General features: G+C 43.7%; 1 protein-coding gene across 5 annotated transcripts in view; it reads left to right on the forward strand.

The window, feature by feature from the left end:
- The window catches only part of MPC2 (mitochondrial pyruvate carrier 2), a 126713-nt gene that overhangs the window by 6103 nt on the left and 105524 nt on the right, over positions 1-15086 (forward strand). Inside the window, exons 1-2 of one of the 5 annotated variants that reach the window (XM_033941047.1) lie at positions 7575-7722; positions 8038-8161. In XM_033941047.1, the coding sequence (XP_033796938.1) occupies positions 8059-8161 (103 nt within the window). In that variant the 5' untranslated portion in view covers positions 7575-7722; positions 8038-8058. Of the gene's footprint in view, positions 1-7574; positions 7794-7852; positions 8162-15086 lie in introns of those variants that run through there. The other 4 variants (XM_033941049.1, XM_033941048.1, XM_033941050.1 and 1 more) reach the window with 4 other exon arrangements.

The following is a 15086-nucleotide window of genomic DNA, read 5'->3' on the forward strand; positions in this document are numbered from 1 at the left end:
CTGACGACATTCAGATCATCTACCCCACTGATGCATCGAACCCTACAAATATCAATCTTCTTAACACAAAATTAGATAAAATTAGCGAATGGCTATGTGAAAACATGCTATCGCTCAGCATCTCCAAAACTCACAGTCTTCTCTTTCCTTGGAAAAACAATATTCAACTTGTAGCCCCTGTCTCCATTAATGGCATCCCCATTCTCTCTGTCGATTCAGTCAAAATCTTAGGAATAACAATCGACAGTAAACTTTCTTACAGGCCCCAAATTAGTGCAGTAGTAAAAAAATTGCTTCTTTAAACTTAGACTGATCAGATCATTAGCTAAAATTCTGGACCCGCAATCTCTTAATATTCTGATTCATTCCCTTATCATATCTAAGCTCGACTACTGCAACTCATTATACAAAGGCATATACCAAAAAGACATCCGCCGCCTCCAACTTATTCAAAATACTGCTATTAAAAATGATCACAAACATGAAGATATTTGACCATGTAACTCCCCTGCTTAAGAACGCTCATTGGTTACCAATTCTGCATAAAATCACTTATAAAATTGCCATTCTTGTTTTCAAAGCCCAAAATACTAAAGAACCCGCTTTCATCCACAAGCATCTCATCATGCATGACCTGCCTAGAACACTAAAATCCACTACCCAATATCTGCTTTATGTTCTCTCTTTAAAGATTATCAGTACTCGCCGGGACACCTCAATCACCGTTACTGCACCCACAATCTGGAACTCTTTACCAACCCATTTAAGGGCTGAAAGTAACCTAGACAAATTCAAAGGAAGTCTAAAGTGCTGAGCCAGTCCTCTGATCTCTAAAGCTTTTTCCAGCCTTCTGATTGATCAGAACATTGTCCTCTCCCCCCACCCCGGGTTTGTTTTTACCTTAATTGTCCTTCTTTTCTTCAAATATTGTAGTTCTCCCTACTTTCCTATTGTTTTATTATAAGTGATGTCTATAGGTATTGTGTTTTGGTATGTTATGTAAGTGTTATTTTAATTTTTCTTGTTTCCCCTATTTTATTGTACAACGTTTAGAATTCATGATTGGTGCTTTATCAAACTAAACTTGAAAACTTATATTCTGGATGTCTACTATGTCTGAATGTCGCCTTCTGCCTGTGTAGGCCTGTATATCACACCAATGTAAATATATTTATTATTATTATTATTATTATTTATTCTTATATACCGCCATACCCAGTGAGTTCTAGGCGGTTTACATCAATTAGCAAATGATCTGCATTGACAAGCAGATTTACAACAAATTACAAGCAGATTTACGATAAATTACAACGATTTACAGTAGTCAGCAGTGAAATTACAGCGATTTACAACTGTCTGCAATGAGGGGAAGATTTACATCAGTATAACAGAAATTGCAGGTTTGGTCGAACTAGATAAGGGAAGTAGAGAGTGTGGAAGGGAGGGTCTGGTGAAGGAGGAAGGGGGCAGGGGTGGGGTAAGTGTTATGTGGGGTGAACGGAATATTAAGGGTTGTGTTTGCTGAATAGGTAAGTTTTTAGTAGTTTTCTGAAGGCAAGGTAAGTGGGGGCCTCGAGTATCATCTGGGCTAGCCATGGGTTCGACTTGGCTGCTTGGAAGGCGAAAGTTCTATCGAGGAATCTTTTGAGAGGACAGTGTTTTGGCGAAGGGAAGGTGAACAGTTGAATTCTGCGTGATGTCCTGTTATTGCAGTAAAGGTTAAAGTGGGTATTTATGTAACTTGGAGAAGAGCCGTTAATCGATTTGTAGCAGAAGCATGCGAATTTGAAAAGAACTCTAGATTCAAATGGTAGCCAGTGTAGTTGGTGATAGAAAGGGGTGACATGTTCCCATTTCTTTAGGCCAAAGATGAGGCGCACTGCGGTATTTTGGATTATTTTTAGTCTCCTGGTAGTTTTCTTTGTGGCGTTGAGGAAGATGATATTGCAGTAGTCGAGAATGCTGAGGATGGAGGATTGTACAAGTAGACGGAATGCAGTGTCATTGAAGTATTTTTTTATGGTGCGAAGTTTCCAAGGTACCGAGAAGCTTTTCCTAACGATGAGGTCAGTATGGTTATTTAGGGATAGGTTTTTGTCCAGCGTGACTCCCAGAATTTTTATGGTCGGATCGAGGGGGAAGGTCATTCCTTTTAGTTGAATTTGATTTCCTTGATTTTATCTTTGGGGAAGGCTAGGAAAAATTTTGATTTATCGGGGTTTAATTTCAGTCTGAATGATAGCATCCAGAGTTCTATCTGGTTGAGAATGTTTGTGATGTGGTCGAGTAGTTCTTGTGAGAAGTTGGTTAGTGGGATGGCTATTGTGATATCGTCTGCATAAATGAAGAATTTGAGATTTAGGTTGTGTAAGAGTTTACCTAGGGAGGCTAGGTATATGTTGAAGAGGATGGGGGATAAGGGGGAGCCCTGCGGGACCCCACAGGTGTTGTCCCAGCAGTAAGAGAAAGAGTTATTCTTGAGTACCTTGTATGATCTATTTTGAAGGAACCCCTGAAACCAATTGAGGACCTGGTCTGAGATGCCAATGTGAGCTAGGCATTCAAGGAGAATGGTGTGGTCGACCAGGTCAAAAGCACTGCTCAGGTCGAATTGTATGATCAGGGCACTTGAGCCCTGACTGAAGAGTGTGTGGAGGTAGTCGAGAAGGGAGGCTATGATGGTTTCAGTGCTGTGGTCCGCGCGAAATCCTGATTGGTTGTCACATAGAATGTTGAATTTTTCAAGGTATGCGGAAAGTTCCGCCTTTACCAACCCTTCCGCTATTTTGGTAAATAGGGGGATGCTGGCGATCGGCCTATAATTAGATGGGGAGTTAGGTGGTTCTTTCTCGTTTTTTAAAATTGGGGTAATCATTATATGACCTTGCTCCGACGGGAAGTTTCCTTTGGATAGTAGGTGATTAACCCATGTCAACATTTTTGCTTTAAAATGGGGGGGGGGGGGGCAGTTTTCATGATATTTGGTGGGCATGTGTCCAGATGGCAGTAGGAGTGAGTATACTTGTTGTAGTAAGTATTGAAGGTTTGCCAATCGGTTAATGCGAATTGTTTCCAACTAAGGTCGACTCTGGCTCCAGGATCTGGGTTTGATAGATTCATGTCTGTGAGGATGGGGAAGAGCTCGAGGGGGTTGGTGCTGGCGGGTAGTGTTGTTCTTAATTTTTAGATCTTGGTATTGAAGAAGTCGGCAAGGGTGTTGGCGGTTAAGGTGGATTCTTCGTGTAGGTTTGTGCAGGTTTCTATGTTGTATAGATCGTTGACCAGTTTGAAGAGGTTACTGCTATTGGTTTTAGGATTACCGATTTTGTGGGAGTAGAAATTTTTTCTTTTTTCACTAGTGAGGGTTTTGTACTGTTTTAATTTTTGCCTCCAGGCCAATCTGTGTTCTAAGGTTCCGGATTTTTGCCATAATCTTTCGGCTTTTCTGAGATCCTTCTTGCATAGCAGCAGTTCAAGATCAAACCAGCCCTCTTGGTTAGGGGTTCTTATTCTGCGGGTTTTTGTGGGGGCAATCTCGTTTAGTATGTTGGTACTATCTTGTTTCCAGGAGGTCATGATTTGTTCCGTATCTTCTATTGGATTGGTGTTGATTTCGAAATGGGACCAGAATTCGATTGGGTCAATCTTTCCTCTGGTAGTGTGGGTTTTGATGATTCTTGTTTTGCCGCTTTTAGGAGGTTTGAGTTGGCATCCAATGGTGAAGCTACATAGGCGGTGGTCGGACCAAAGGGAGTCTGACCAGCTGCCTTGTTTCCAATAAAAAGTGGGATTGGCATGTTCCTTGGAGGATAGAGTTACCAGGTCTAACTGATGTCCTCTTTGGTGGGTTTTGATCGGGGGGTGTTTGTCAAAGGTTTCAAGGTTTATTAAATATTTGATGAATCGCTATATCTTTATACAAAGCGATGTACATAATAATACAATAAGTTAAGTTAAAATACAAACAATATATATATAAACATTAGAGGTAAGACAAGACTAACAACAATTGGAAGGGAAGGGGGGGTTAAAGTTACATCTGTTATAATGAGAAACACATTTAAGGGAAAAACATTGGGGAGGAAGGAAATTCTTAAAACAAAAATTAGGATAAATTTTATATATTAAAAGCCTGTTTAAAAAGAAATGTTTTCAGAGATTTCTTGAAGGAAGAAATGTCTTTTTCAATTTTTATATTTTGGGGCAATGAGTTCCACCATTGGGGGCCCACTACCGAGAACATATCTAATCTACGAGTGCCTGAGATTTCAGGTTGGTCAGTTTGCTCGAGGTGTATGTTGATGTCCCCACACAGTAGGTTGTATTGGCTTGTTAGAGAATTGGTAAGTAGTGATTCAGCGAAGTCGTCTTTGGTCGTAGTCCATTTTTTGGGGGGTATGTAAAATAAAGTGATGGTTAGTGAGGAGGGCAGAGATGTTGATGCTAGGGCGATGGTTAGAATTTCAGAATTGGGCGAAGAGGTTGTGTTGAGAATGGAAGCATTGAGGTGGTCTCGGAAGATTATTGCTAGTCCTCCTCCTCTTCCCCATGTTCTGGCTAGGGAGAGTATCTTAAATCGTGGTGGTAGACAATCTTTAATGATGATGTCTTTGTCTGAAAGCAACCAGGTTTCTGTGAGAAGGACAAAGTCGGGGTTATTTTCAGTCAGCCAGTCTTTGATTAGTGTGGCTTTATTCCTCATTGATCTGATGTTCAGGTAAAAGCCCTATAGGGACTGGTGGTTGGTGTGATTGGGTGGGGAGTAGTGGGAGTACGCCAGTTTTTTTAGTGTTCTTGGTTTTTTTGGGTGGGGCTTGGTCGGTTTGTAGTGGTGAGGGGGGCTGTTGGGCGAATAGGTGTGAGGGTGGTCTTGTGTGGAGTGGAGAGTGTATGTAGGGGTTCTGGGTTTTACCGATCGGTGCAGCGTAAAGTGGATGGGAATGGGGGATGCATTGGAGTGGTCTGCGTTGCAGAGCCTGGAAGAGAGCAAGAGGAGTAGAAGTAGAACTGCGCATTGGTGTGTGTTTGGCCTGGCCATTGTGAAGGGCTCATCCAACTGCGGTTGGAGAAGTTGGGGAGTTTCCTGCGGGTGATTATAGGGGGGAAAAAAGGGGGCAAGATGACTCAGGATGTTTTTGGTTTTTTTTTTAAATTTTTTTTTTTTATTGTGTTTTTGCTAGGGAGGTCAGGATTAGTGCAGGGGGGACGGTAATTGGGGGGTACTAGATTCGCGGGTCGGAGAGCGGTTTAGTAGATTCCTGTATAATATCCTGTAGGTTAAACAATGTAGAAAGGCTAAACAATGTAGTTTCAATACAGTGGTGCTATAATCTGTACAGGTCTAGCAAGGCTATACAACAGAGTATTAAGTAACAGTAATACTTGTCCGGTTAGGGTTATCTGGTCTATAACCACGAGACCGGGAGGCTGGATAGTCGGTGCTGTTGGGTCTGTCTCGTGGGAAGGAGTTCCTTTTTGGGGTTGAGACAGTTGTGTCTTTGTCGGGCTGCTGGGACTGTGACTGTAGTGGAGATCAGTGGTTGTCTCTGTGATCTCTGTGGTCTGGGCAAGGCTCTGTGGTCGGTAGGCTGGTATCGGAGGCTGCCTGTGCGGGTGTCTCACGCAGGTGCTTCGCAGTCGGGTTCCTGCTGGTTCGGGAGGGGGCAGAGCAGTGCTCCCACACTCCTCTCCGGCTGTGCAGGGGCGGTTCTTGGCGGCACGCGGTCCACCGAGTTGCGGCAAGAACAACAGCAAAAATGTTCGGGGTCTCCTGCTTGCTCGGGAGAGGGGCGGAGCAGTGCTCCCACGCTCCTCTCAACTCGGGCCGATGGTCTCCTCTGTGGCTTTGGCGGCGCGGGCTGGCTCCCATCGCTGAAGAAGGGAAGAGAGATAACAAAAGTAAAAAATAGAAAAAAAACCCCGAAAAGTTTCCTCTCCCGGCTGTGGGGGAGGCGGAGAGGGGCTCGTTTGACCCTGCAGGCAGGGTCGATGGTCTCCTCTGGGGCTTTGGCGGCGTGGCTGGCTCCCGTCGCTGGTGTTTTAGGTTTTTTTAAGTTCGAGGTCTCCTGCTTGCTCGGGAGAGGGGCGGAGCAGTGCTCCCACACTCCTCTCAACTCGGGCCGATGGTCTCCTCTGTGGCTTTGGCGGCGCGGGCTGGCTCCCGTCGCTGAAGAAGGGAAGAGAGATAACAAAAGTAAAAAATAGAAAAAAAAACCCCGAAAAGTTTCCTCTCCCGGCTGTGGGGGAGGCGGAGAGGGGCTCGTTTGACCCTGTAGGCAGGGTCGATGGTCTCCTCTGGGGCTTTGGCGGCGTGGCTGGCTCCCGTCGCTGGTGTTTTTTACTATTTACTATTCCCTCTTTCCAAATTGATCCACAGTACCTCGTCCTTGCCCTGCAGATCCTGCAATTGTGTAGCTTTAATATGATCTTTGATCAAAAACAAAGGAAAAAACTGCAGATGTGATGTACAAGGCACAAAGTCTTTTATTGGTAAAAAGACAATGTAGCAATCCAGATAGTAGTTCTTATATGTGAAGAAGACAGGGCTATGGCTTCAGATTTTATTTAACTAAAATCTGGTAACCCGACGTAGCCCGTTGGAAAAGTACTGAATAAAAAAAGTGGAAATTTGCTGGACTAAGGGCTCCTTTTACTAAGGTGCGCTAGCGTTTTAAGCGCGCGCTAACCCTGTGCTACGCACCAAAAACTAACAGCAGCTCAATGGAGGCATTAGCATCTAGCGCGCACTAAAACCACTAGCGCAGCTTAGTAAAAGAAGCCCCAAGTGTGATGGAGACTGTCCCAACTGAAGTTAGTTGGTCTGAGAACTTTTCAGCACCTCCTAGTACGTTGGACTGTTTTTGGGCTACTTTTTCAAGGTACTTGGGCGAGATTATAAAAATATATCTGGCAACACTGAACTGTGGAGTCTGAACTCTAAGCAAGTACTCAGCATTCGGTGCTGAATGCGGGCCTCTGTATAATTCAGAACAGCAGAAAACATAGGTTTATAATTATTTATTTTATGTTACAAACATATTACCTTTTATTGGCCATAGTGAAGGCATTCACTCAATATTTAGAGCTGGCAGCTATGTATGCACATCATTTATGGATGATCTTTCACCTCCATCTCTGCCTGTCACCTTCTCACAACTGGGCACTGCAATATTATTTTTATTTTATTATTACGAATAAATAACAATGTACTGTATATGTTTTAAATTCCTCTGTATAGCATCTGGAATTGCAGAACTGGGCTCAGTCTTGGCTCCAGTTACGAATGAAGAGCGAAGTGGAAGCAGAAGCGAATGCATTCCGAAGTTAAACTTATCTACGTTACTGTCAAATTTTATCTATCACGAAGGAACCCGTATAGACGCAACCGCAATTTTTGATTCTATGATTACAGCACAGCACACCAACCGAAAAGGCGAGGAAAGAGCCACTACTGAGGGCTCGCATAACTCGCTGATTGGTCAGCAGTGTGAGCGTCAACAAAGCCCTCAAATGTCAGAACGAAGCTGTCCAATAACTGCAGGAAAGGAGGCGTAGTGGGCGGGCTTTTCTCTAATTATTACGTAGGGCTACGTTTCTACCCCAAAGGTTGTGGGCGGAAACCTTGTTTAGAGGAGGTTGCTAGGGCTGTAAAGTGAAGCTACCGCGTCTTTTCCTAAGTGCGAGAGGCTTGAGTGGAAGTCGCCCAATTTGTGGTTAAAAAAAGTATCTAGTGGCGCGCGCGGGCGGGCTAATGTTTCAGCTTCTGGCTGACTGTCGGGAGGTGGCGCGCGCGGGTGGGTTAATGTTTTAGCGTCACGTTATATGACGATCGGGAGGAGGCGTGCGGGTGGGTAGAGTACACCAATGGCTGAGTGACTGTTGAGAGGCGTTGCATCTGCACACCAGGGCTGAGTGGAGCCGGCAGTGGGGTTGGAGGACGCCGGGTCATTTAGGAATAAGCTGTAGGTACGGAAGGGTGATTTCGCGAGCGAACACGCCCTATTTTACCACTATCACCTTTCCTCCCCGTCCTTGTAGCTCGAGGAACCCACTGCAGGGATGGCTGCTTCTACCGGACTGCGAGCGTCCTATCACCGCGCCCTGGAAAGGATTGAACTGATGCTGCCAGTTAAGCTGCGACCAATTTACAACCATCCGGCAGGTGAGAAGCAGTTTGGGGCCCTGACTCGTTCGAGCTTAGTTTTTTGTGCTTTTAAATGTATATGTTTTGTGCTAGGCAGAGAGAGAGAGACCTGACACACATAGCCATCTCAAGGCTCGGGAAGTGGGGATCTGGGATTATGCAGTAGTACCGGTAGTTATCAGACACAGTATGGAAGAAGACCCTTAATGTCTTGTTTGTAAGTAGAATTGTTAATGACACACGGGGGGGGGGGGGGGGGATCTCACTCCACTCCACTCTGATGTTCACTTTTATTTTGTTTAGATAGGCAAAGAGAGCCATTCTGTTGCTGATTAATTTCTATCCATCATGTGCTCCAACCCCCCCTCCCTAAGCTTTTGGATGCAGATGAACCATCTGAGCAAGGGCACACTGGGTGATTGAGCAATATTTCAACTTGCATCGTTGAGTTGGTTAAATGCCCGACTGAATCCTGAACTCGATGCAAGTCAAAAAGAGGAATCAATCTTACCCTCCTCCCCTTTTCGAAAATTAGTAGAATCGAAGGTCTGCCTAGAATCGGGAAAAGATTTCATGATGTCCTTAGTGTATTTACACCTGTATGTGTCACCATTTGGGTTACTGTGTGAGTTTTGAAGGTACTTTAAACTAGTTCAAAGTACTCATGAATTCAATAAAATTGTTTAAACCGAGCAAAAACGTGATCAGCATAACTATTTTCCCATAAATCAATAAACAACCATACTCTGATCAATTAAATATTTGAGACCAAATGGAAGTAATATAGTGGATGCTCTACTGAGAGAGCTGTATTTTTATACTTCCTCAACTAAGTAGTTTTTTTGTTGTTGTTGTGCACACGCTTTTATAAAGTACATTTTGCCACAAACAAGACAGCTCTTAAGATATAATAAAGATGGCTTGCAGAGGAAATTGTGTTGACATTTTATTATTATTATTTATTTTTTTTTGTGACAGCACTATTGTAGAATAAGTGTTTGTGACCAGTTAGCAATTGATCTTCATCTCGCCTCATCCTTGATCACTATTGAGGTCTATAGGTGAGATGTAGGACCAGTTAATGGTGATGATATGTAGAGGGGGAGAAAACTGAGAGCTAGATGCACTAAAGTTAACAATAGTTGCTGAACCAGTTTTGACTGCTTTAACAATCACATTTGCTGACCTGATGCACAAAATGTCTCACCACATGCTTTTCCCCTCGATTGCCCATTTTTTGATTCGACCATGCAAATTAACAATTTAATATTAAACCACATACAAACTACCTGAGTAATTGATGCACTAACATCGCTTGGTGATGCACAAAAAAATTATTTAAAAAAAAGAGAGAAAAAAAAGCGACTGGTCAAGACCAGTTGTTTAACTGTCTTACCAGCACTTTTTTTAATGGACACAGATGCTGTGCATGTTTTACACATGTACAGTATCTACCCCATTAAAGAAAAAGCATCACCCTCCCTGACGCACCGGGGACTGACCCCCCTCTTCCCCCCCCACACACCAGCAAAAATCGGCAGGAGGGATGCCAACTCCCTCCTTTCACCAGATAATTCCTCCCCCCTTCACGAGGAGATGTGTCTAGAATTGGGGCCGACTGTTCCTCTGCCAGGTCATGTGCGCAGTGTCCAAGGGTGGCGGAGGAATCCGACTTTTGGTGTTGGGCTGGAAGAGCAGTCAGAAGACCAGCAGTCTAGTTTGCAAGGCTTGTAAGAGGCACCAGATCTCCTTGTAAGTTGTTTCAGCTTCCTTTACTGCAGCTCCCAGTACAGCATGGCACAGTGAGTACAGGGCTGACAGCCTGTCACAGCGATTTTAGGGGGGGGGGTCTTCAGATATAGTATTTGTGCAGTTTGGGTGTTATCCCCTGGTTACCCACCCCTAAAATCCTAAAATTGCTGCGTTTTGGGAGTTGTTCTGTTTTTCCCGGGCTATTTTCCTTTGAAAATTGGTCCAGTGGAGGTCATCTTGAATTTTCGCGATTTAAAGTTATTTTTTGCCTCTACAATCTCATTTTTGCAAGAAAACCGCTCGGATGTATTCTTCAAAGCAGGATACTTCAGATTTATGCCCTGTTTGCAGTGGATGGCTGTATAGCTATGTTCCACGTGTTGTACGGCAGCCATTCAGCGAGTGGCTCAGTGCTGGGCAGGAGCGCAAAGGCTCGCTCACGTCTGGTACACTGGGCCGCGAGAACTCGAGGTGGTTATTCAGGGAGGGCCCAGTATGGGACAGGAGTGCAGAAAGCTCGCTTGTGCCCGGTACACCACTAGACCACCCGGGATTCAAAAAAGGTACGTGGAGGGAGGTAAAAAAAAAAATGGCAGTTCTTCCTGTCTCGGCCTACCCCTCAGGCCATATGGCAGGTCTGGCAGAGGCCTTCAACAAGTCTGGGCGTTGGATGATGATCTGAATATAAGACGAGACCCCCCATCTTTGGGAATTTTATTGGCCCAAAAATCTCCCATTTGAGTTTATATGGTAGGTTCTTACCTTTGCTAATCTTATTTCTTGTAAATCCACACTCTATTCCTGTAACCCGCCCTGGGAGTTGCTGATTCGCTGATTGTCTGCCTTGATAAGTACTGGTAAGTTGGATTTACGGTTTCTTGACCAGCCTTTCTAAGAATACCATCCGAACAATTTATTCACTTTGTTTTGGGTGTCCTTAACCTCTCTATTAGTACAGGTTGCATCTCCTTTTAGCACAGTTCTTTTCAGGTTTATACTGTTTGTTAACTTGTTTCAATTGTTTATGATTGTTATAAAATTTCATATTATGAATAGATTAGACTTGTTTGTTAGGGAATTCTCGCGTACTCCTCCCTTTTGTCTGTCCTCTGCAGGCGTCACAGTCTGCTTTTGCGTTAACTAGAGGCCAGAGAGCAGTCCTGAGGTAAGAAGGGAGAGTCTGAAAAATTATGTAAATGAGGCTTCCAACAAGCAGTCTCACAACATGGGATACACAATCTACTTGTCCTGGAATAGAGTGTTGATTTACAAGAAAAGATTAGCAAAGGTAAGGACCTAATCTTTCAATCTACCACATAAGGTAGGGCACAGTTATTTTGAAGATGGTAGGGTTGGAGGCTAGAGTGAGTGGGCATCACTCATAGAAACATAGAAGATGACGGTAGATAAGGGCCATAGCCCATCAGGTCTGCCCACTCTACTGACCCACCCCCAAGTCTACTATCCTAGGGATCTCACTCCTGGTGACAGGTTCCCTTGGCGTAACTCTCTAAGGGATCCCACATGGGCATCCCATTTGCTCTTAAATGCTTGCACGCTGTTTGCCTCGATCACCTGCACCGGGAGCTCATTCCAAGGATTAACCACTCTCTCGGTGAAGAAATATTTCTTGGTGTCACCATGAAATTTCCCGCCCCTGAGTTTGAGCGGATGCCCTCTTGTGGCTGAGAGTCCTTTGAGAAAGAGAATCTCTTCTTCCATCTCGATACGGCTGGTAATATACTTAAACATCTCGATCATGTCTCCTCTCTCCCTACGTTCCTCGAGTGAGTACAGCCGCAAATTTTTCAGCCTTTCCTCGTACGATAGATCCTTGAGCCCTGAGACCATCCTGGTGGCCATCCGTTGCACTGACTCTACTCTCCTGCCTTTTATAAGGTACAGGGGTCTGTCAGGCTCAGATAGGCGTTGGGTACCACTAGACAATAGAGATTTATTTTCTTTAAATCGTGGACAGGAGGTCCCTAGACACCAGAAATGTGTAGTGTTGAAAGGTGGTGTTGGGGGTTAGAGAAAGGAAGAGGGCCACTAGACCACTGGGATACACCAGCTGCTCCCACTTCTGGAGCTTATCAGCTTCTTGGATTCTTGTACCCATATATGGAGTGCTCTGCTGACCTGCACTTTTTATGACAGCACTGTCATTGTCCTTGGAAACTGTCTTCACAGCAGGGAATCAAAACTTAAGCACTCACCAAGATGCACATTAGCATCTGAAGGAAACCTATCAGCCCATGACTCACGTTGAATATAGACATCAGTCTTCCAGCCTGTGTAAAAAGTCTTCCATCTCAACCCCCTCTTGGCGGGCCTGCTGGTCCCAACCAAAGGGTAACAGAGAAAGGAACAAAAGCATGGAGGAGGGGTAACCCACTCAACAGCAGGAGTCTTTCCATCTAATGTATCTTCCTGTTCGTGAAATAGGAAGTTACATCAGAAGAAAGGACTTCGACAAAGGGAATGCCTGAGCATGCCTATGTGCGCAGATCAGCAGAAAGATGAGCCCACATCTCCCTGGCTTCTCTTCTTCTAAATTGAGTTTTGACTTATATTTTACTAGCTGGCTCTCTCTTTCCCGAAATCGATCCTGTCACAAACAGCATTTATCTAATTCCTGCCCCCGCATTTACATTTAAGTTGGTGCAAAAGTTGTTGCTGAGTGGTGAAAGCGAATGCGATTCACAGAGCTACCCTGCCACTAGTCCGGACATCTTCTCTCCACATGGCTGTCCCAGTGGAAATAGGAAGTTGTCACTGAGGGTGGGCTGTAGTGGAGAGAAAATGCCAGGAGCGGTGGCAGGAGAACTCTTTAGATCGCTAGATTTGCTACCACCATCGGCAACATATTTTATAACAAAATAAAGGTAGGTGTTGTGGGGGAGGAGATGGAGGCAGGGAGAGGGGAGATAGACATGGGGGGAGGAGGAGGGCAAAATGGGGATATGGGTCCTTCTGTTATCTCTGCGTTGTTCATCTCTCCAAAGCTGAAGGCAGTCTGCTGAAACCTGAATTCATATCAAGTCACAACATTTAGCAATTCAAGGGAATAGGGCAGTGTATCGCAGCTGTGTGCTGCGGCACACTAGTGTGCTTCCTGAGGTTTCAGGTGTGGGGAGGAGGAGAGGCAAACTGAATCGAAAAATTGATTCAATAAGGTGATTCGAATCAAAATATTTTTTCCTGAATCGGGCAGTACTACACTGTGATAACAGGATACTGGGCTAAATTGGACCAGTGGTCTGACCCAGTAAGGCTGTTAATGTTGTGCCTTTATCCCTCCAGTGGCCAGCTGGTCAGTCTACCTTTTTTAGGTCTGGTTGTCTCTGAAACAAAATAAGAGAAACACACCATCCCTAGCTTGAAGCTGTAGTTAGATCTCTATATTTTTTGGGGGGGAAGGGGGGTGAGAGCTACAGTGGCATAGGGAATTTAGTCAAAATTGATGGCAGGATTTCATAAAATATTGGAGGAAAATTTGCATTTATCAACCAGGAAACTGCACATGGGGCACACTTGAAAGATACAATCACTGGTGTTAGGGTATGCCGAAGAACAAAGTATACCATATAAGTGCAATGGCTTCCTGAATTCAATAAGTGTAATAATATTAAATGTTATAATTTATAAGGGAGTGCCCTCAAAATGAAGTTGAAAGCTTTGAAGAGTGACTCGAATTAAGCCACTCTAATGCTTACCAGAAGCAAAGCCAGCAACAAGCAGGCTAGCCGCACACCATCATCTGGGCGCTTCTGAGTGCAAATAAATATTTAAATCAAAAAGAAGCAATGCCTTGTGAGTTTTATGCTTTGCTTTGGCATTTCCTGTAAAAGTATGTGAACACTGTTTTCAGCTTATGCGTACACAGATGACTTCCAAATCATATATCCTGTCGTTCCATCTAATAGCAATGGCCTCTCTGCTTTAAATTTGAAACTTGACCACATTAATGATTGGTTGAAAACAAATATGTTATCTCTTAGTATTCTTAAAAGCAATAGTCTCTTTTTTTCCCTGGAAAGATAACATTCAAATTACATCTCCAATATGTATTAATAATGTTCAAATAAAATCTGTTGACATGGTTAAAATCTTAGGTGTAATTATAGACAGCTGACTCAATTTTCATTCACAAATAGGTACTGTGGTAAGAAGCTGCTTCACAGACTCAGAATGATCAGGTCTCTGGCAAAAATCCTGGAACCATCATCAATGAATATTTTAATTCATTCACTTATCTCAAAAATAGATTATTGTAACTCTTTATATAGTCTGTCAGAAAGACATTAGGCGCCTTCAGTTAATACAAAATACTGCCATCAAAGTGATTACAAACACTGGAAAATATGAGCACGTTACCCCTCTTAAAAAAAAGCCCACTGGCTTCCAGTCCAATATAGGACAACAGATGATGGTGTGCGGCTAGCCTGCTTGTTGCTGGCCTTTCTTCTGTTAAGCATTAGTCGCTCAACTCGAGTCACTCTTCAAAGCTTTCAACTTCACTCTGAGGGCGCTCCTTTATAAATTATAACATTTAATATTATTACACTTGTTGAATTCAGGAAGCTATTGCATATTGGAATATTGCTGCACCTTATGTTTTGGCCAGGTACTAGTGACCTGATTGGCCACCGTTGGAACGGGCTACTGGGCTTGATGAACCATTGGTCCGTCTGACCCCATAAGGCTGCTATTATGTTCTTCGGCATACCCTAACACCAGTGATTGTATTTTTTAAGCATGGGGCACACTTGGACATTCCAACATGACTGATTTGAAACATAAGGATAAGTTCACCTTCAGTGGTTGCAGCAGAAAAAAAAGTGAAGGTTCTGGAGTAGCCATCGGGTCTCATGACCTCAACATCATTGAGCTACTTTGGGGAGAATTCAAATATGCAGTTCATTAGACAACCAAAGAATTTACAGGATCTGAAGGCTTTTTGCCAAGAAGAATGGGCAACTTTACCATGTGAGAAAATAAAGGGCCTCATTCACAACTATCAGAACACACTTCAAGCCATTGATACAAAAAGGGGGCAATATAGTATGCAAACCTTTGAACAGAATCATTTATTTCTATGGTTTATTTAATGATTGTGCTATTTTGTGATGCATAATGGTTTGTTTGTTTGTTTTTTCTATACCGTTTAAAACTAAACGGTTTACATAAT

The sequence above is a fragment of the Geotrypetes seraphini genome, chromosome 4, assembly GCF_902459505.1.
Source record: "Geotrypetes seraphini chromosome 4, aGeoSer1.1, whole genome shotgun sequence".
Lineage (NCBI taxonomy): Eukaryota > Metazoa > Chordata > Amphibia > Gymnophiona > Dermophiidae > Geotrypetes > Geotrypetes seraphini.